Source organism: Sycon ciliatum, chromosome 2 (genome assembly GCF_964019385.1).
Source record: "Sycon ciliatum chromosome 2, ocSycCili1.1, whole genome shotgun sequence".
Classification (NCBI taxonomy): Eukaryota; Metazoa; Porifera; class Calcarea; order Leucosolenida; family Sycettidae; genus Sycon; species Sycon ciliatum.
The window spans coordinates 49,660,830-49,682,894 of record NC_088644.1 but is presented as its reverse complement, the minus strand read 5'-3'; the positions used below and the strand labels follow the sequence as shown (position 1 = coordinate 49,682,894).

The following is a 22,065-nucleotide window of genomic DNA, read 5'->3' as shown; positions in this document are numbered from 1 at the left end:
ATGATAGGGAAGGAGTGTTCCGTGTTTTTGAAGGCATTGGTTGGCCGTATTCTAGAGAAAAATGCTGATTTGGTGTATTCTGTTGTTGTCAATCATTTGCGATGCCGTTTGTCATTCTGCCTACTTCGCTGGTGTATCACCTGTTTACGTGGCTCTAGGTCCTCCTATCGCTCTAAGCGCTCGGCGAGCTTTGTGAATGACTGCCGTGTGCTCTCTAGGGCATAGTTTTTCGTTGTCATCATCTCGTATAATGTCAAAATGTGATCTAAAGTTTGTTTTCCGGTGTCCTGAAGTTTTTTCTTTTGTATGAATCTCGGTTTCATTTCTGGCGGTGTTCAAGCAGTTCTGGTTTGGATGTTTTTCTTTCCTTTTCCTTCCCCTTTTTCATGTATAAACATTGCTGTTGCCATTAATATTTGTTATCTTTCTATTTTGTTACAATTTTGCTGTTCGCCTTTTGAATTCATTGCCCTCCTTGCATTCACATCTTCATTGCTTTGTGCTTTCAATAAAAACACATTTCAGTAGTAGTAGTAGTAGTAGTAGTAGTAGTAGTAGTAGTAGTAGTAGTAGTAGTAGTAGTAGTAGTAGTTATTATTATTATTTTGCTTGTTCGCGTTGGCATCAACCTGCATAAAGCAGGTATATAGCCTTCGCTTAAGCTGCCATAAAAAAGAAAGCTCATCCTAAGCGAGAGGGCTAGAGGGAAATATAACGATAACGAGATACAGAATACAAAGAAATCCAATGAGTTCAACGTACAATTCAAAACAAGAAAGAAAGGAAAGAAAAACAGAGCCGAATCTACCGATTGATCCATCAATCGACAAAGGGGACTAATCCGTTAGTGTTGCAAAGTAGAAGCTGATTATAGTTGCAGATCTCCAGGCCAGGGCCAGCATATTGCCGATTCTGGATAGGTCTCCGCAGCATTTGATGTGGTAATTATCATAATGTTTGATAAAATTGTTAGAGTATCTAGTATCTAGAGTACCAAGTAGTAGTAGTAGATTTTATTATTTTACTAGGGGAGTCCCAACAGGCGTTGCCTTTTTACTGGGAACCCGAGGTGAATTTTTACTATGTTTACATACAGAGTAAGAGACGGGGCCTGACGGCAGTCAGTGGGAAGAGCATTCCATCTGTCTGCCGCCAGGAAAGAAATAGAACGCATGCCATATTGCGTAGAAACAGGCGGAAGAACTAATGCGCGCTGTGCCTGGCCGCGCGTGCGAGCCTGGTGTCCAGGCACAGCAGCCCTAAGCTGGAACAAGGATTGGAGAAGGGGACTAGCAAGATGTGGGGTCAAGCAGCGGTACACGAAAACATAGAGTTTAAGATTTGTGCGCGGTTCAAAAGAATAGAGATGATATTTGCGGAGAACAATTTCAGTAGACATCATACGATCAAACCCAAAAACTTTCTTCATTGCTATGTGACTGACCGTCACGATTTTATTGAACAGGGTGGCGCTGAGACAGTGCAGATAAGCGTTACTGGCATAGTCGAGAGTCGATTGCACAATGGATAAATAGAACGTCCTCTTCGCTTCAGGTGTTAGGTTTTTTCGGCCATGTCTGAAGGCGGCACACCGCACCGCAGACCTTCTCGACTTGCGGCTGGAAGGTGAGATGCTCGTCGATGAGTAGTCCGAGATACTTCACGGTGGCTGCAGGGGTGAGGGGCTTGCCTTTACAAACTAGGGGGATTGGTAGATGCGGCACAGGTTGGCGTGGGCGCCGAAGGACCAGGAACTGCGTCTTGTCAGGGTTCATGAGAAGTCCTTTGTCATCAAGGTAGAGCTCCAGAGCGCTAAGGTCATCCTGAAGCTTTCGCAGCATGACAGAGAGGTCCGTTCCAATGACGAAAAAGGCGATGTCGTCGGCATAGAGCTGAGAAATACTGTTCCGAACAATCTGTGGAACCTTGCGGATGTAGACGCAAAAGAGGAGGGGGCCAAGGACGGACCCTTGCGGAACTCCCCTGGTGCAGGGCACAGTCCCACCACGCTCCCCATTGACCACGACTTGTTGACTCCTGGAGGACAGATAGTCCGCGAACCACTTCAGCACCGAGCCGCCTAGCCCTACGTCAGCCAGCTCGTTGACCAGTTGTTGATGCTGTACACGGTCGAAAGCCTTGCTCATATCTGCGAACAGTATCGCGCATCGCTGGCCATTGTCCAGTGCTCTTGTCCACCTGTCTATGGAAACAGCGAGGGCATCTTCGCAACTGTGCTTTGGACGGTACGCAAACTGCTCCAGCGGCAAGGCGGACAGCTCTGGGTGGTCACGGAAGAATTCAGTAATCTGCCGGTGGACAACCTTCTCCAATATCTTGGAGGCAGTAGATCTTCCTTCCACTTTAGTTCTAGTGACGTGATTTAGCGGGAGCGATCAGGTATGGATGATGACGGACGTAGTTGGGATGGCGACAAGTCTTATGAAATGGGCCAAAATGCCTGAAAATGTGGCAGAGTCGGAACAGTGGGCTGAAATTGAACCAGAAAAAAATCAAAAATCAAAAGGAGCGGGAATATCGCGCTGAAGATCATTTGAGCAGATCTGAAAGTCAACGCAAACTAGGACAAGAGTGAGTCAAGGATAATCTACGATGGTGCGTATCAGCCCTGCCGCTAGAGTTACGGAGTTTCCTCAAGAGTTTCTGACGGTCTCTACGGGAAAGTTGTTTTGTTAAGCCTGAGTTTATCACCTTGTAATGATGCCAAGGTGATGCAAAAAAGGCAAAACGCCTTTTGAAATGCTTCGGAGCGACATTGCCGCAGTAAGCAGCAGAAGGTGGCAGACATAGCCAAAATATCGAAAAAAGGTTTAGCATCTGCTTCGTCATCGGCTTCTTCCGGTTCTTCGGCGCCGCCAGCAGTTGTTTGGAGGCCTGGACTAGGTTCCGAACCTGTGCGTTGTCTGTGGGGTCCGGTAGGCCTCGCACCTTGTGCGACCAGGCCAACGCGCAAATAGCGGATGTTATTGGTGACGCTGTCCGTGCCTCCTGGAGCAGCTTCACGACATACAAACATATGTGCCAAGACTCGGCTGGTACGCTCGGGATCTCTTGACTGCTAGCCCACTCTTGCCAGCGCTGAAATGTCGACAAATACTTGGTCACTGTTCCCGGTGCCCTACTCGCCAACATGACTTCTGGAATCTTCCTGGATAGGTTCACGAGCTCCTGGGTTGGCTCCACTTGAACCGCCCTCAGCTCTAGGCATGAACACAAGATCATAACGTGAGGCGCCTGTCAACAGAGTCATCAGCATTAGCGTCGGCTTCCGCATCTGCAGCAGCTATCAGCATCACTTGAAGAGCATTATACAACGGCATCAGCAGCAGCGTCTGCCGAGCCCTGAGGGCTACAACATCGTCATCGGCATCACCAGCAGCAGCATCCGTCCACCCTGCGGATTATGACATTGTCAGCAGCATCTGCCTCCTGCCCTGCAGGCAATGGTGTTCCCTGAACACCAACATAGGACAATGCCTCTTGCACCGTGCACTCACATATGCTCGCGCCACAAAACCACAGCAATCGTGTCAGTACGCAAATCAGCAACAGTTATTCTTCATGCACACTCTTAAAGCCAGCATTTCTGTATAATATTGCTTGCCCCCCCCCCCCAGCAAGTTGTAAGGGCAGGTACCTTCCAGAAATGTGTTTTCATCATGGGGTAGCACCAAAACTCCTTTTACAAATTTCCAGCTTTGCCTCCCATGTAATTTTGGCCACCTATCCACTGACACCCACTTAGGCACGACCAGTGTGCCATGGCCGCAGCACATTTTTAACATACTCAAAACCCTGGGTATTAGGTGGAACGGAGGTGTAAGCCACACCGTTTCCATTGACCAATCAACCGTAAAGGCATCGATCGCATAACATCCCGGATTCCACCACCTTGAACAGAAACGCTTTAACTGTTTCGTCCTCAGACTCGCAAAGCAATCTAGCGTATGGGGACGCTCGATTTGTTCAAAAACAGCCGGGTTTAGCCACCAATCATCTGTGTCAACTATTTTCGAATAGTAGTCCGCCAGTTCATTTTGTTCTTTGGGAGCCCATTCGGCAATCAGGCGGATTCCGTGCTTCATGCACACCTGGAGGATTCGCATGGCCTCCCTTTGCAAATGCTCCCTTCTGCTGCCCACCTGGATAATGTGCACAGCTGCCTGGTTATCGCTTCTGTGAATGCAGATACCTCCTTCTAGTTTGTGTGCTAATGATTCAAGCACCAACGCGATTGCTCTCAATTCTCTCCACGTGGAGCTTCTTCGGTCATTCAAAATCTCATTGGACCACTCTCCTCTGGCTACCTCGACTGCACTGCCTCCTACTAAAAATCCGCCCCAGCCAGAGTCGCTCGCATCGGACCAGGTCAGGACCGTTGCCTTTGGGCAGTTTTTCCAAAATGGTTGGCCGTGCCAGTCTTCAAAAACCGTGCTCCAAAATTCCAAGTCGCACCTTGCCGCATCCGGCCATTTCACTGGGGCGTACCAAGAACTCCTAGACAATATCATGCTGTAGAATGCCCTGGTACGCAGACGGCAAATTGGCCCGAGCGCAAGCGACATAGACAACAGGAAGCCGGCTAGCCTCGCCACTTCCCTCGCGGGTGGCGCTGCTAGACCGCTCAACCGTGCTAGGCACTCTTTAAGCCTCGCCACTCTGCGCTCTGTCGCAAAAATTCGACCCTCTTTGAGGTCAATGCACATGCCTAGCATTTCGACCGTTTGTGATGGCTCCCACTGGGATTTTAGTTCATTGGGCACAAACCCAGCTCTCAAGAGATCAGCTTTCATCTGTTTTGCCACCACCTTTGCCCCTTCGACAGTTAGGCCTTGACGGATTATGCTAGCATAATTTTTCGCATAATTCCTACCAAAATCGAATAATCGCATAATTCGAGGCAAATTGCATACGAATCGCATAAAATTGTAATAATCCGCCTGTTCGCATCAAATTCCATACATCGTACATGTTCTACAAGTACAAGTAAAAGTAGATGCACTAGGAATTTGTAGGTTTACGACTCCCTTGATAACATGTCCAGCCCACTACAATCAGTGATGGTCGTAGCTAGGTCGGACGGTGCGTTGATCCCGTTGAACTTTTGCTACTACAGTACAACGCCCTCTACAAAAAAATTCCCCTGTTACTTTGCACAGAACCATTATGCATTAGCAGCATATGTGAGCATAATGCGGCATAATAATAACTTTTAGCATAAAAATAGCATAATTCTGCATTTTTTTCAGCAATGCGAAAAGCATAATTATTTTCACGAAAATATTAGCATAATCCGTCAAGGCCTATCGACAGTAGAGTGCCTACCAGACCCGTCGTCCATGTAGAGCTGACATCTTATGCCCAACTCCCTCCAACGCCGCAGTAAAACACGTGTCACTTTTGTGAAAACATAAGGAGCCGTGGAGAGGCAAAACGGTAACACGCAAAATAAATAGGTTGTGATAGTTCCCTCCGCATTAAACCACTTAAACCCCAAGTACTTTTGATGCTCCTGTGCAATTTCAATGTTGTGGTACCCGCTTTTCAGGTCAAAAGTAATCACGTAGTCACCCTTTTCGTAGACTCTTGCGACTGTTTTCAGGTCTTCCATTTTGAATATAAATTTCGCCAGATAAGTAGTGACGTACCTCAAATCCAAAATGAGTCTTAACTTTGTTCCATTATTTACCACGCCTTAAGGGCTGCAAATCACTGCCTCCTCACTCTTGACCTCCTTTATGCACCCTCTTTCCATCAAGTCTCTAATTGAATCTGTGACAAAATCAAATTGGCACTGAGCGCTACTGTGATTTTTTACAGTTTTCGGCCTTGGTAGCTGCACGAACGGGAGTAGATACCCTTCACAAATGATCCTTAACACAAATTCGGATGCCCCCATAGTTTCCCAAAATGGCTTGCACCTAACTAAACTGCTCACCACCACCCCTTGCCCCTCTAGTTCCCCTTGATCGTCAGATTCACACATGCCCGCCACGCACCCCTTGTCAACGACACTCAGCACCGAATACACTTCATCATCTATTACATCAGGGGGGAGTCCGTCCGCACAGCCCTCAGAGCTATTTCTGAGCGGCTAGCTTCTGGCAGAAATTGATGAAGTGGCCTGGCTCGGCGCAACGGAAGCAGACTTTGGGGCCAGGCTGGATGGGGTTTCTCCCCGGTTGCGTCCTTGGTGCCTCGCTGGGCCTAGAAGGTGACTGCTGTTGTGGTGGCTGCTCAGCCCCTCGTGCGGCTGCTTTAGGGGTGACCACCCCGCCCCTGCCGAACCTGGATGGGATGCCCACCCCCCCCCCCTCCGAAAGGGCCACTGCACGGCCGCATTCAGTCTCTTGCTCTTTTCGGCGGAGGTCACAATGCTGAGGATTTCCCCTCCCTCCACAAATTTGTTCGCCACCTCTAACCCATGGGTATCGGCGACGGCGAGCCACTCTTGCCTGTCCTCTAGAATGTCCTCTCCTTTCTTTAGGTTTTCCGTTGCGCTCCTCAGCCGGTCGGACTTCAGTGCCCTCCGCATTTTCTCCAGGCGCTCCTGGAGCCGGGCGTTTACTGCGTGCTGGTGCTCATACGCCACGTTCCTCCATTTACTGGGGCCCGTTGACGTAGCACTCGAGCGATGGCGATGACGGCGAGCCTTCTTGTTGGAACTTTTTGATTTTTTGAATTTTTTGGACCTGGATCTCCGGCTCCTTGGGCTGGGTGACCGCGATGCACTGCTGGCACTCGACGATGATCTAGATGATGACGACGACGATGGCGACGATGACGACGATGACGGAGAACTTCTCCGTCTGCGACCTCTGCCGCGTGGGGATTCCGGGGCCCTGGCCCTTTCGACCTCGATTTGGGCCTCGAGCAGCCTGATGCGAGTTGCCTGCTCCTCCAGGCGTGCCGCCGCCGCATGGACTTCGATCGCGTTCCGCTGCGCGTCAGCCTGCAGTCGTGGGGGTTCTGCGCTTGCAACACGACGGGTCCTTTTACGGGAGGCATGTTCCTAAAAGGATCCTGAAAGTACGTTGAAAAAACGGGATCAGAAATACACTACACTTGCAAAGCAAGAAGAAAAAGAATGCCGCAGCCGGGGCGCATGCTCCTAATATCTCGCATATGGGAGCAGCAAATGTTACGTCATGCAAAAGAAAGACTAAAAAGAACTACATTCTCGTTTCTTTCCTACGTCAGCCAACGAGAAATGAGGCATAAACCTGTCTATCACGACCGGTCAAAGGACCTTCAATATGTGGTCTCTGTCACCAGGTGGTAGCCTTATCCAGGGTAAACTGGAAATATCACCCCTGGGTTCTGGTTGCAGTGGTCTTCTAGAACAGGTGGTCGCCTTGCCAGGTTTTACTGTATTCCGTTCTCATTAGGCCTACGCATGCAGCCCACGAGTCAATAGCGATCGAGGGTAATATTGGTAAGCATGACTGTATCTTATTGATCTAGCATTACTGATTACTCTCTACCCTCAGTTCTTTGTCTGAGCTATACTCATTCCAATTTGGTATTCTGCTGTCTAGGAGCTGGGAACTCAACGTTCCTTAGCATCCTTCAAAGCAACTTCAACTTCCGGGCTGTCTCAGAACCCATTGCAGACTGGCAGAATGTGCCTTCGGAGTAGGTGAGTTGATTCATATCAAGGTTGAGCAGCGTTGTCGAAAATATGACCATAATTATATGGGCGCATTGTACTGAATGAAATGACAATGCAATATACATGTAGTGAAGGTTGGCACATGATTCTGCCCAACACAGCCAGCGAGAAAGTGAAAAGCGAGCATTCAAATTAGCATTATGCTGATATAACATTATGCTGATATAACGAGCAGCGCTCAAAGCATTATGAGTAATATAATCAAGCATTAGCCGAAGATGCCCAAATACGTGTGCCAGCGGATAGCTGAAATAGGGCATGATGCAAAACCAATTGGGGCCGTCAGGTTAATTTTCCTGGACCAAGCCAGCCGGGAAAAAACCCTCGCGCCGACGGACGCAGTAGAGAGGGAAAAACCGGGTGTATATCCCCAAAGGCGATTGGGCATGATGTACGCATGGCAAATGAGGAGCACACTGTGCACTCTGACAATACACAAAATTTCTCTTAGTCTAAATCATCAGCTCCGCTTCCAGGAGTAGATCTTCGCTGTTGACTGTTTCGTCAAGATCTGGCTTATTCAAGTCGACGTAGGTTACGTCACCAACAAATTCCTTCATCGCTTTCTCAAATGCATCGTCATCCAGCAGGTTGATGTCATCGAGCCTAGAACAGTCAAAAGAATAAGAAGTTATCTACAGCCGGTAAGACAATACGAAGGGACATTCAGATACTGCTATGGGAATGTCGTGGATGTGATGTACTCAAACTACCATGTTGTGACTGCAGTAGTAATAACTGAACCACTCATGTTTATAATTAAATCCCAAAAATGACGTAATATTAAAAGAAAAATTAAGTCTAGCATGGGACTCAGGTAGACTGAAATGTTCACAACCATAGGAACCGAATCACCCTCAAGGATCAAGGTGCAGATGCAGCTTCTAAAGCGGTCGGAGATGAGTAAGTCAGACCCACCATACAGTTGCCTATAAAATACGGAAAATTCAATCCGCTGAATCCATGCAAATTCAATTCGCACCATGAATCCAAAAATGTGCAGTGTGAAAACTCGGACACATTAAGTAATGGCATGTAAGGCACAGTGTGATGAGAATTAGCCCGTAACAAGCACTTACCAATCAAATTCAGACTTGGCATCGGACTTCATAGTAGTAGTATCAGCAGTGGAAGGAACTTCACTTCCTTCACTTTGGGACACCTTCGTAGTGGCTGGGCTTTCCTTCTTAGCTGAATAGTGCAGATGAAGAAGCAAGCATTTATAATTATTTAATATATTTACAATGGATCAAGCCAGATTATAGCATCCCATTAGCCATAGAATGCTGGAACATACATATCATACACGCAAGATCACCTACTACCAACCCCTACGTCAGGAATAGCGTTAACTATTTGCAAAGCCCTTAAACTGTATTGTAGCACACTGCAGCCGTGTTGAAGCAAATGGTCTTGCCACACGAGAATGAAGCAGGACTCACTATCCGAATGTAACGAGAGGTGTAGCACATATCCCAAAGACCATACAGTAAATACCAAGCCAGGCCACACAAATAAACAACCAGAGAAAGGTATCGCTTAAGAAAAGGCACAGGAAAGGACAACAGATCGAGATTAACGTCTTCACGCACATTTCTAATACCAGCATGCACTAGCAATAAAACTTACCAGAAGAATGACTGCTGAGTCTTGTTATCTTAGCAGGTGTTACCGCTTGAGTGGAACTCTTGGTAGGTGCAGTACTCAGTACTGAACTACATACACTCTTGCTTGCTGAACTGACAACTACTGATGTGGATTCCTTGCTGGTTGAATCGGCCGGTCTCCTTTGAATAGTGGAAGACTGACTATCGGCCGGTCTCCTTTGACAGGTGCCTGCTGCAGATATAGTGCTGTCACTAGTGGTCTCATGGTGCTTGCGTTTCTCAGCACGGATTTCATCTAAAGACTTGATGTGAAGACCAGCAGCGGTGGACGCTGGTGGGGTCGCTGGAACATCACCAGGCTATGGAGCAGTCAGAAGAATGACAACAGAGAGAGCGAGAGAGAGAGAGAGAAGGAGATAGTGAGAGAGCGAGAGAAAGAGAGAGAGAGAAATAGGGACAGAGAGAGAGAAAGAGAGAGAGAGAGATAGAGACAGAGAGAAAAAGACAGCTAAAACAGCTGAGAGGCCTGGCATTGGCTGATGAATTAAAAAGACAGTGCAACACGTAAACCATAATCCGCAGGACATTATGATGACGCACCTTAAAGCAATGAATGAAGTTGTGAGCTTTATTTGACACATAACTAGCGCAAAGAACTAATGGCACCTTTCCGGAAAACAAAATGAAGAAAGCAAGCCATGCACAAAATGAATAGTGGTGCACATGCAAGCTTCACTTTCAGGTTTGGTGCAAAGTTTGGTCTTGTAGTGTTGAGCACTGGTGTGGTCAGTAGCATTGGTGGTACTGCAACAGTTACTTATTGTACATGTAAGCAAGTAGTACCTTTTGGGTTGCTTTTACAGGCAGTCGCTTGGTGCTGGCATGCACCTTAGCCCAGGGTTTTCTTCTCTGTTCTTGTTCTGTGTCCTGCTGAAGCTGCTGCTGGAGCTGCTGCTGCTTGGAAAAGCGTTTGGCTCTTAGCTCCTTGACGGACAGCCCACTGGACTGAAGAGGGCACGATGGTAGTGTCTGGCTTTGAGCAGATGATGATGTCTGCCTTTGAGCAGATGATGATGTCTGCCTCTGAGCAAATGAAGATGGCATTGACAGAGGCTTCTTGGTGAAACAATTTGTATGACCAATTTTATTCAGCGACTGAACTTTGAATGTATCCTCCTTAACTTCCACCTGCAATGAAAAGCAACATAAACAGGACAGGCACAGAGCCACGTACCACCGGCAAGAAGAAAAAGAACACCTGACGTCATTTTAAGGTTCAATAAGCACCCAAATCAGCCACACACAGAGAGGAAGAGATGCACACACGTTTACACAGTAACTCAAGAACGCAAAATAAATATTGCAAAGTAACCGCCAGTGAGGTTGAAGATCTGCAACTAAAAGATTAAGGGTGAAACGACCGGGATCCTCAAAGGACACCGCCAAAGTCGTCAACAAAAAGGATGGCATATGAATCTGTTAACTTTCAGCACCAAGACATACATATCCTTGCATGTGTCCGTCAGAAAGAAAGGATTAGCAAGTTGTGCTCTAGATTTATGTCTGCAAAAATGAAATATTTCCTTTTCATAAATGAAGGCAATGCCACTATAAGAAGCAAGCATATTGTTGCATGCATGCGCTGACAGTTACAGACAGCCAGACAGACACAGACAGACCGACACAAATCACGCACAGTTACACCCAGTCACACACACACAAACATACACACACACACACACCTTTGACCTTTGACGCCCATCGCCGGAGGGGATGATAGCAATGCTACGGCAGAAGCCATAGCAACTTGGGCTGGGATTGCACCATTCAACAGCTTGCAAGGCTGAAGAATTGCCCGTCACTATTCAGCCTGGCCTACACCATACAGCTATTTGAAGTGATTTTTTCTGGCCAGTGAATCCCTATTTTTGGTCTTTTTCATGTTTTTCCCGCACACACATCACACCACATCCTCCGGCATGCACTGGCTGTTGGTAACCACCCAGGAGAATGAAAGAAAAGTCAGGAAGAGTCTGAGAAAGAGAAGAAAGACGTGTGTGACCATATTCGTCGGGAATCGAACCCGCAACCTATCGATTGGAAATCGCTGCACATACCACTGCACCATATGGGACACACACACACACACACACACACACACACACACACACACACACACATACACATACACATACACGCACACACAACTCATTCATTGATATACCAATGAATGTTCGCTGTTATAGTACCTCAGGCCTGCGTCGTTTGCCTAACGGCTTCGTTTGGTCTTTTTGCTGAACAGATGCTGCCCTTTTCGTTGGTAACAAACGAATTGGACCATGACTTGCAGGTCCAGATCTATGCTGTTGATTTGGATGATCGCGAGCATGAACCCAATGGTATCGGCTCATGGCTCGAGTTGCTCTTCTCATATCCATTCTGGAGTCAGCGGCAGTTGAGTCAGTGGCAATCCCTTGTGTTGGGGCGTGTCGCAGTCTTTCTTGAGAATTGCCAATAGTCCGGATGGTAGGGCTGCGCTGTGCATTGCTGTCACCAGGTATGGTTATCAGCAACTTGAAATCAGGTGGAAGCACCTGCGCTGGTCCAGCTGCAGAGTAGATAGGACAGTAAGGGTTAGCATCAATGATAGATTGTCTTGATGCATAGCAAGCAGTATAGATACGCCGCATCCAGCAACATTGCGTTCACCATGAGCAAGCGTACGCAAGTAACCGGTAAAACTCAACTCCCGCAGCCCTTTCCGTACCAAGGACGTATAACATGTTTGTTTGATTTTCCTAATATTTCAGGTGAAATGGGCCTTCTTGCTTCATACAACTAACAGCAGTGTAGCAGCCATTTTGCCGTGCAGATTTCTATATACATAAATAAGTACCTCGTACACACGCTATTATTGTGCACGAGGGCTAAGTACAGTCTTACAGCAAACCGAAAATGCTTACCTTTGACTGGATTTCCTTGGGGTGCAGTCGTAGTGGGTTGTAATTGGCCAGTTTGCAGAGGTGCAGCAGGACGGAGCTTCAAAAGCTTGAATGGGCAGAACGGCTTGATGCACCCCATTAGCTGAGACTCCCAGGAGCATGGCATGCTGCCACGGTCTTTCTACAAGACAGTCACCAAGAGCACATCGAAAACAAAGAAACTCAGAATGCATCACCGTGCAATAGGTTTCCCCATATCGCGATTTTATCGCCTGATGGGCTTTTCGCTCGGCCCAAAAAACGACCAAAATTCATCAGATTCGGCTGAAAAATCCGCTGATTGTTTCATTATCGGCTGCAAAATTGGAATATACTGGGCTCAGGTAGGGTTGGAACGATTGTGGATTTTCACCTTTCTATTACTGTTTAGCTTAAAGGTGGCGCTACACCTTTCTGGCACCTTTCAGAGGGTCAAAATCGAATTTTGACCCCATTTTCGCTTCCAGATCCTCCGGGTAGGTCCCAACCGCACATCCTGAAGTGAATTGCTTCAGTAGTTTTTAAGATATGGACTTTCAAAGGCCGCTATTGCCAAAAATAGTAATTGTAAATTCAAAAAATTCAAATTTTAACGCAGTAGAATTTACATTACACATGTTTTGCATATAACTTTGATTTCGCTGGCATTTTAGCGATGAAACTTCGCGGAAAGGCTGAAAATCTCCCTGATTTTACCTTGCTGCGTCCCACGCAGAGCATCGGCATCAGCAGTGCCAGTGCGCATGTCACCATACACAGTGCGCATGTCGTACTTCAAATTTTTGGTAAAATTTTTATACCAGCAATCTCCAATCTCAGCAATCTCCAAACTGTAGCTCTTTATCAGTTTAGCTGCTTTGTTGGCTTTCATCTGTTTTGTGGAACCTTCCTTGATCACTATGGGCAAGAGGCAATACGTAGGCCGTCCTGGTCGTCCAAAGAAGCGCAAATTCCATGGAAATCAATCGCTAATTAATTTAATTGTCGAGTGAAATCACGAAAATTGTCGTGGCAGAGGACTCTTCTGTGTTGCCAGAAGATAGGGATGATGCCGAAGTCCAACAGTTTAATTCTGGTGAGAATGAGACATCTAGTGACAGTGACAGCGACAGCTCTGGAGATGAGCGTGATGATTACCTTACGACCGGGAGCCGAATTATTTATTTAGAATGTTTACAAAATTTACCTGCTGATAGTGCCTGTTGCTCAGCGTGCCATGGCACCCTTACACTATGTGAAGTACGTCGTGAAGGATTGGCTTCAACTCTATCGCTGGCCTGTGACAGCTGCGAGGCTGAAAGCCGTGAAGCTATGTCCAAGAAGAGTGGGCACTGCTGGGATGTGAACAGAAAGCTGGCTACTGCAATGACATGGATAGGACGTGGGCATCCCTTGTGAAATTCTGCACTGTCATGAATACGCCTGCACCCATGAATGTCTCTGCATACCAGAAGCACACCAAGGTACTAGCAAAGGCCGGTAGATTTGTTGCCACCAGCAGCATGAGTGTGCAGCTGCGAATGCCAAGGAGTTGGCGTCTTCCCCGGATATTGCCGTCACTTACGACGAACGTGGATGCGAAGCGGCTTTACCTCCCTACATGGAGCGTTTTTTGCCATCTCGTGAGATACTGGCAAAGTCATCGACTATGAAGTCCTCTCCCGGCACTGCCAGCAGTGCACAATATTCCAGAGGAAGCTGAGCAAACATGAGATCAGCAAGGAGCAGTATACTGCCAACGTACGTGGACATAGCAATGACCTGAAAGCATGGCACGCGCGATATGGGCATTGGTTATGCATTGTGTGTTCAACAGATGACAAATCGCAGCATCAGTTCTGCCCCCTGGACCAGCCTGTGTACTTGCGGCTGACTGAGAGGCAACTTCACGAGAAATGCTTGCGTGGCGCTACTCAGAATCGGAACGAGTGCATCAATGGCCTCATTTGGCAGATTTGTCCAAAGACTGGCTTTTGCTTGTGAAGGACTGTCCAGACAGCTGTTGCCATAGCCACTGCTTGCTTCAACGAGAAGAACAAGGCCTTGGAGGAGATTCTTGAAGCGATGGGCCTGACAGCTGGTCACTACACGCGGACAGCGCTTGAGAAGTTGGACCGTGAGCAAGCCAAGAATGCAGCCAGGAAATCCTCAGATGAAGTGAAAAGTGCAAGGCAGAGGCGAAGGAGAGTGAGGTAGGGTGTGGAGGAGCAGACTGTTGATGACAAAGGTCTCACCTATGAGACTGGGGCCTTATAAAAAATAGCTGGCGTGGTGGACACAGATTGTAAATACATGCATTCATTATACTGCAATTTTTCCCCTTTTTTGGCTATTCCCAGAACTCTTAACCAGGCTACTGAGATAATCGTGGCCTGCAGACCCAGCAAAGTACACATTTTTGAAATCTGTGAAGCATTAGCTAGACATCGAACCGAAGTTTCAGAGGGCTGCTCTTCATATGATTATGATAGCAGAGGTCAAACCTTTTTGTTATTTTTTGCGCTTATCGCTCTTTTTTTTCAATCTCCTGCACTTGCTGGCTTGTTTTGCTGATGTCCCCTTTCTTTAGTTCAATGTCTTGCTATGTGTGTGTGCGTGAGACACTGCAGTGGCACTCATTTTATGCATAGGACGCATGGTCTTCTATATTGTGGTTACAGGCGAACCTTTCGGCGGATTTTGCGAACAGATCCGTCACATGTATGCCAACAGTAGATAGATGGCATCTTTGGCTTTATGTTTGCTGTTTCTGCAACGGGTATATCCAAGAAGTAAATGCTGAAATTTTTATAAGAATCTGTTTACCCATTGCTCAGATATCTGTGCTTGCGTGGGACGGTGCCGGAAAGTTGTAGCGCCACCGATTAATGATGGATTAAGGGGGCAGCCTACCCATAAATTTCATATGGCATTCAATTGACCGTAACTTTTGTTTCTCAATGGATTTGAGTGAAATTTTGACCACACACTACTGCCACTATGGTGGCCCTCAGGCCATGATTTACAAGTTCTTGCGCCTCACTGACAGGCTTTCCAGGCCGGAAAAACTCAAATTTCCGCCATAGTGCCACGGTGTGCGAGCCACCCAGGAGCCAAACAAATGCATTTACAATTTTTTCACATTTTCGTGCCCATTCTGTCCGTGCGCGAGTCCCAAACCTAAAACAAGTCCAGAAGCAGCCATGGGGGGTGGGATAGGGCCCCTCAACGTGGCCCTGGAATCTGTCACAACGGAACGAGTGGGCGTTCTCTCACAGACTCCCACAGAGCTAAGTTAATTAATATTTTTAGGTTTAGCACGTGCTACGAGGTCGTACCTTTCATACAACATCCAGTGCTGGGACGTCCACAGCAAGCTCTTTCCCGTTTTCTGTCATCTCAGTATGACAGCTTGCCAAGCGAAATTGTAAGGGCTCCACTCAGCTTGAAGCGGCTCCATACGTTCAAAAAAGATGTCCATAAGTACCTCACGCACCAACACTGGCTGATGGCTACCGACTTCTACGGATGAACTCTTGATTATGGCACGGGTCGTGTTCCTTGGTTTGGCTATGCTGGTGATATTGGGCTTCATTTACCTTTTATTAGTTAACTTTTTATTATTAATTTTTTATTTTCAAGTAGCTTGTTTTGCTTGTTATAATTTCTTGGTTTTCCACCCGGTTTAGTTATAATTTAAATTATTATTTGGTGCAGCTTTAGCGCAATGACTGTGGTTTATGATTTTTCTTTTTCTTAATTTCGTATTTAGCGCTTTGGGGCGTCATTATTTTCTTCTCATTATTTCGCACCAAGTTATTATTTTTGTGGTATTCTCTAGCTTCTGTTTGTTTTGCAGTTGTTCTTGTGCAACCCCCACCCATTTTTCGATGCCTAGTTGCAACGCTGATGCCGAGACCTCTGGTCGGTTGAGTTGCTCCCAGCACATCAGCACGTCGTCCCTACATCCCCTATGTTTTGTCCTTTTCCTCGTTTCTTTTTGTTCTCCACCTGTTTTCCAGTGGCGCTGCACACCAAATCCTGGATACCCTCAGAAACCGGCAAAGACTACCACTCACGTTCCACTACTGCCTAGTACTGAATCCTACCTGACTTCTTGACACGACTCAAACTTGCCAAAGTCACTAAATCAACGTCAACTACAATAATCAAGCCACATATCTGCAACGTCACGAGGGTGCTGGCAAAAGTCCTGCTGCACGGCGCCTGCTGCATGGTGTCAGACTACCAAAAAATTCGCGAATTTTTCGGTAGTCTGCCACAGTCTGCCACCTTAATCGATTATAGTCGTTAGCAATAAGAGTCAGAATTTTGTACAAAAAAACTCTTGTTTCCACAAGCTATGTCTTCACAATACGAACAAATTTCCAGAGGTGAAAGGGGAGATCCAAAACATGTAAGTTTTGAAGGGAATTGACCTTCAGGATATGGACTATGCCCCTGGCAACTGCGTAGTGCGTACTCACTGCGGCACGTTATTCAAAATCACGCAAACGTGGCTTTTCAAAGTCCCTAACGAAAAAACCTATAACGTAACGATTTGTTGATTGGAGTTATCGATCGCGTAATGAGTAATGGGTATAATTGTTTCAGCCGGAATTGCTACACTTGTTTCAGCTCTAGTTGAAAATACAATGTAGGCTATACACAAAGGCACACAATGAAAACCTTGGCAAATTTATTCCGTTGTGACTCCGAGTTTCATGGCTGAATCAATCATCAGACAATATTATATGAAGTGTTGGCATATTGGCTTCAAAATGGGTGAGATATTGGAAGATTTGGTAGATTCTCGGCGATTCTCTATGGAACTCTCGAAAATCGGCGAAAAGCTTAGCGATTTCGACCTCTCAATTAACATATCAGTTTTGTGTCCTGTTACAGCACTTTCTGACTGCTTATTTAAAACTTGTTACAGTCGTGGATCGTTGCGTCGTACATGTTAACCGTTCCCATGTAACTTCTTCTATTTTATTTAGATGTACTCTAAGTATTGGCTCAGTATCCGAGACATTTAATAATACACTGTATTAATAATAATAATAATCCAAAGGTTCAGTTGGGGAAGTGAACTGCCTGAAAAGAGAAAAAATCGCCAGACCCACCAAGACTCGAACCCGCGAACTTGCTTGTCGTGAGCAATGCTCTAACCACTAAGCTATGGAACCGGGCTGAACCTAGTAGGCTCTGACAAGTTTTTCACTCCAAAGGCAGCTCACACCACGTGCCACACATACTGATGGCACTTGGGTCTTTCTCCCTCCCCATGGCCCAGGGGAGCACCCACGGTTAGTTTCTGGACCCTACCAGAAAAAAAGGCAAGAGAGTGTGCAGGCAAAGCAACCACACAGGCTGGCTTTACTTACATGTATTCCCATGTGGCGACGTGCACAATTCGGAACAATACAGCTTCCTTTGGCCCAATCTTGACAGACGTCTTCCTTGCCAAGTGCAGGGGCACTGTGTCGGAATGAACAAGCGGGACCCTTCTTGCAGCTCGAGTAGTAGAAGAAGTAGCAATCATTACCAACTTGAGCCATCTGTTGTTCAAACATTATTTTGTTGAAAAGAAACACAACAGATTCAACGCCAATTAACTATAAAAAAAGATTGAACTGGCGATGTAGGTTTTGTAGCCTCATGACTCCGGTTTGGGGCAAGTTATTCCTTTCAAATTTTAGATCATGATCCTCTGTCCAGTCGTGTTATTTGTTGGTAATATTTCCAATTTCAGGGCTCACCACTACCATACAAAATTCAAAAAGCGTCGACCACAGTTTTGAAAAATGGCGATGGCCCCGAAACCAGAGCTTGTGCAGTCATACCGGCTACGCACCCGAGTTAATGCTGATCGATGTACGCGATGTACAGTCGAGTCCTAAATTACAGTTATTTTACGACTCCCTGGTAAAGTCTGCACAGCAAAGCGCCAGAGCCGAAGCAAATCTTGTTGTTCAATGCCGGTAAAACACGCGGAGAAGACGTCCTTTCTCGAAGACAACTTTGGTCATTTTTCTCAATCCGCTGGTGAATGTCAACCTAGATAATATTATGTCCTTGACGTATTGGTGAACTGGGTTCCTGGCATCTACACGGTAGAACTCAGCGTTTCCTGATCACGGCTCGACACACTCTTTTCTGTTTGGCCTCGCAGCTTTCACCCTGCGAGTGTGCAGTTTCCTGGCCACAAATGAATTCCTTAGTCATGACCATGATGACAAGTGACTGGTATGACCCCTGATGGACCTGAGTCATCAGCTTGAGTCAACACGAAGGTAAACTGTTCACTTGGAACGCTTGCTGCTTCCTCAGTCCATTCTTGTTGCACTAGCAGATATGCGTACGAGAGGACCCAAAAAGTCACTATTAGATACTGAGACATGGGATAGGTGGTCTCCGGTCCGGGATGGACAGTGAGACTCGGATACAGAGGGGCAAAGAGAGAAAGAGAGTGAGAGAGAGAGAAAGAGAGAGAGAGATAGATAGAGAGAGAGACAGACACACACACAGACACACACACAGAGAGAGAGAGAGAGAGAGAGAGAGAGAGAGAGAGAGAGAGAGAGAGAGAGAGAGAGAGAGAGAGAGAGAGAGAGAGAGAGAGAGAGAGAGAGAGAGAGAGAGAGAGAGAGCGGGAGAGAGAGAGAGAAAGAGAGAGAGAGAGAGAGAGAAAGAGTTAGAGGGAGAGAAAGAGAGAGAGAGAGAGAAAGAGTTAGAGGGAGAGAGAGAGAGAGAGAGAGAGAGAGAGAGCGAGAGAGAGAAAGAGAGAGCGAGAGAGAGACAGAGAGAGAGAGACAGAAAGACAGAGACAGAGAAGGAAAGACAGAAAGAAAGAAAGAAAGAGGGGTGAGAGAGAGAGAGAGTGAGAGAAAGAGAGTGAGAGCTAGAGTGAGAGACAGAGAGAGAGAGAAATTGAATAAGTCAGAGAAAAGCAGAGCGGGAAGTAGAGAGAGATAAAGAGAAAGAGAGAGAGAGAAAGAGAGAGAGAGAGAGAGAGAGAGAGAGAGAGGCTCAGTGAGAGAGAAACTCAGATAGGGAATAATACAACAGTGAGAGAGGAAGTGTATAAATATAATGCCAGAACAAGCGAAAAGGGACATTATCCCGAACTTTGGGCATTTTTTGAGTTATCAACAGATTCTAGTAGCCAGAAGATGTACAAATCACATGGAAAAAAAACAATTGGAAATCCATCCACGGATAGCAAAGTTATGGGCACTTCGTTGACTGTGAAACGTTTACGGTAGCTCATGGTGAGTAGTCACGCCAACCCAAGGACTCAGGGAAAAGCGAAGGGAGCAAGGCAGCTGCGCTGAAAGCAAGCTCCTTTGTCTTTTACGCTCGGGCATGCTGCGCGTGCAGCGGAGGTCACGCGGTCGATCGATCGATATTTGATCGCCAATGCGTGGTACGTGGGTCGATTAAGACAGTGTTTTCTTCTACAGGAGCTGTGGGATGCTGGCTCTGCTATCCACAGAGTGAATTAGCTCCGAAGAAATCACGTATCACCGAAAAACGCACAGTTGCAAGTCATCCGAACGTGACAGCCGGAAATCAGCTGATTTACTTCAAGTGCGATTTTCTCAAAATCAAGTGCCGCGGGATAACGTCCCTTTTCGCTTGCGCTGGCTAAATTATTAAATAAAATTAAAAATTAAAATTAAATAGAAGAGTGAAAGGATGAGGGGAACAGAGAGAAACACAGAGCGGAAGACAGAGAGGGAGAAAGAGGACAATGGGGAAAGATAAAGATATAGGACAAACACCTTGAAAGAAGGAAGATAGACAAACAGATACTTACAGTAAAATTCACAATTCCCGTCCGACTTCAGACCGAGAATCGTATAATCCCAACTCTTCTGCAAGGACGATACTTAGCAAGGCGCTAGAAGGATCTACACAGAGAGAACCTGATTCTGATATCTGTTGGGAGACGGCGACTCAGTCAGGCACGCAAATAATCAATCTCTGGTGGGAAGCAAGGTGTTTGAAGGAAGATGCTAGAAAACCAACCGGTGACAGAAACTTATCGTGCAGAACTGGCTGGAGACTGAAGCAAACCTAGGGTGTTTATACATGTACCTACGCTACGTGACGTCGCATTGCGGCTGGTGATTGGCTGCTGATTCGTCAGCGTGTGGTATAGGGCACTCCGCGATGACACTAGACTTGGGCTTCAATGTGAAGGACCCCACGATAGGCGGTCTGCCTTTGGGTCATCCTAGTTGTTACGTGTAGAAGAGGTCACCGGCGTATCACTTTAAAATCGAAGGACATGTAATTGTTAGGTCTACACTCAGATGGACAGCCAACGATAATATATAAAAAGTAAAAAGGACGAAGGAACTACAAGTGCCTCATTTGACTGGATGTGTGTGTTTGCGTGGGTACTTGCGACCTCAAACCTACCTCAAACGTTATTTTTATTATTCATAACAGGGTACCTCACTTCAGACTCTCCAACTACGATTTTTTCGCTGCATGAGTTCTCTCTTTGTTTCTCTCCTTATTATTCAGTTCGCCGTGGTTAGCTACCACCCGAACAACTCCCATTGCACAACACCACTCGCCACAGAGATAGACAAGTCGAGGTAGCTGAATGTGTGCGAGGAATTCTCCTGGGTGTGTTCCACTGTGAAGCGTATGTCTGGGTGTCTGCTGCTCAAGACACACAACAACACACTTCACCATTGCTGCTGGTAACCACACTTCTCGTGCTTTCCCTTCACGCCGCACTAATACATATTCACACTTACAGACACAGCTCTTCACTGGTCTCCTTCGCTCCTTCCCTTTCTACCAACACACTTCACCATTGCTGCTACCCTCCACACATACAAACATTTCCAGCACTACCGCACCACACAGCATATATACTCGGTTCAGTTTTTGTTGGCTTTTAAGTTGAATGGTTTTTCACCGTGAAGATGGGCCATGCCCGAAAATGTGGTGCATTCCATTTATATCTAGTATTATTTATTTATTTTGGAAGTGAAGTGAACTTATGCAGCGAAGAGACCGTAGTTGGAGAGTCTGAAGTGAGGTACCCTGTAATGTGTGAGTGGCTGCAATGGAGTCTGCGAGTGCTAAGAATTTTTATTATTATTGTTGTTACTATTATTTTTAACCCCTTGACTTGAGCGCGGATGACTTGTACTAGTACGTCATAAGACCCACCCAGTAGTGCCTCACGGATGTGCTTATATTATTATTATTACTGTATTATTATTATGGGATTTAAACAATCGACGAGGAGACAATAGTCGTAAAATGGCAATAAATAAGATAAATTGTGCACTCATAACAACAGCAAAAATGAAGAAAGTCAAGTTCCATAACGTTTTCTTGTGACTGTCATCAGTGGAACGCCGTCACATAAAAATGTAATAACTAAAACACACACTTATATACATGTAGCTAATATGGTTTCAGGTAGAAATACAGCAGCTAACAAGTACAAAAAAGCGAAGTTTGCACCTTTGCAATGTGTGAATATAGTGTATGTGAGAAAGGTAGTGGCAGATGAATGTGATACTGTGTGAATGAATGTAATGGTGCGTGTGTATTATTTGAAGAGTGTGAGTGATACAACGTTTTCTTTCTGTTTACATAGCACAGGGTCACGAGTACGAATATACACAGCTTCCAACACCTGCAGTTGCTTGAAGAAACGTGCGCAACGAATAACACTAAACCAGGAATCGTCAAACATCTGACGACATCCTGGACTGGACACCAAATGCTTGTACACTGCAGACTTCCTCTTGTCAACATCAAACTCCTC

The 22,065-nt window shown here is 46.3% G+C and overlaps 1 protein-coding gene across 1 annotated transcript; it reads right to left on the bottom strand.

The window, feature by feature from the left end:
- Window positions 1-8,070: 8,070 nt before the first annotated feature.
- Window positions 8,071-20,310, bottom strand: LOC135810683 (zinc finger CCCH domain-containing protein 11A-like). The gene is made up of 8 exons (XM_065324175.1): window positions 20,083-20,310; window positions 17,648-17,821; window positions 12,264-12,423; window positions 11,550-11,908; window positions 10,144-10,488; window positions 9,323-9,659; window positions 8,773-8,884; window positions 8,071-8,299 (listed from the first exon to the last, which is right to left on the bottom strand). Exons 2-8 carry the CDS (start codon window positions 17,819-17,821, stop codon window positions 8,146-8,148), a joined length of 1,641 nt encoding a protein of 546 aa, XP_065180247.1. The 5' UTR covers window positions 20,083-20,310; the 3' UTR covers window positions 8,071-8,145.
- Between the last annotated feature and the right edge of the window lie 1,755 nt (window positions 20,311-22,065).

Bases quoted from the DNA above. Each gene is read 5' to 3' on its own strand.
- LOC135810683 (XM_065324175.1), bottom strand. From the start codon at position 17,821: ATGGCTCAAGTTGGTAATGATTGCTACTTCTTCTACTACTCGAGCTGC. The intron at 12,424-17,647 runs GTAAGTAAAGCC...ACTGTCTTGTAG, and splicing joins GTCGCCACATGGGAATACAT to AAAGACCGTGGCAGCATGCC. The intron at 9,660-10,143 runs GTACTACTTGCT...ACTGCTCCATAG, and splicing joins CTGTAAAAGCAACCCAAAAG to CCTGGTGATGTTCCAGCGAC.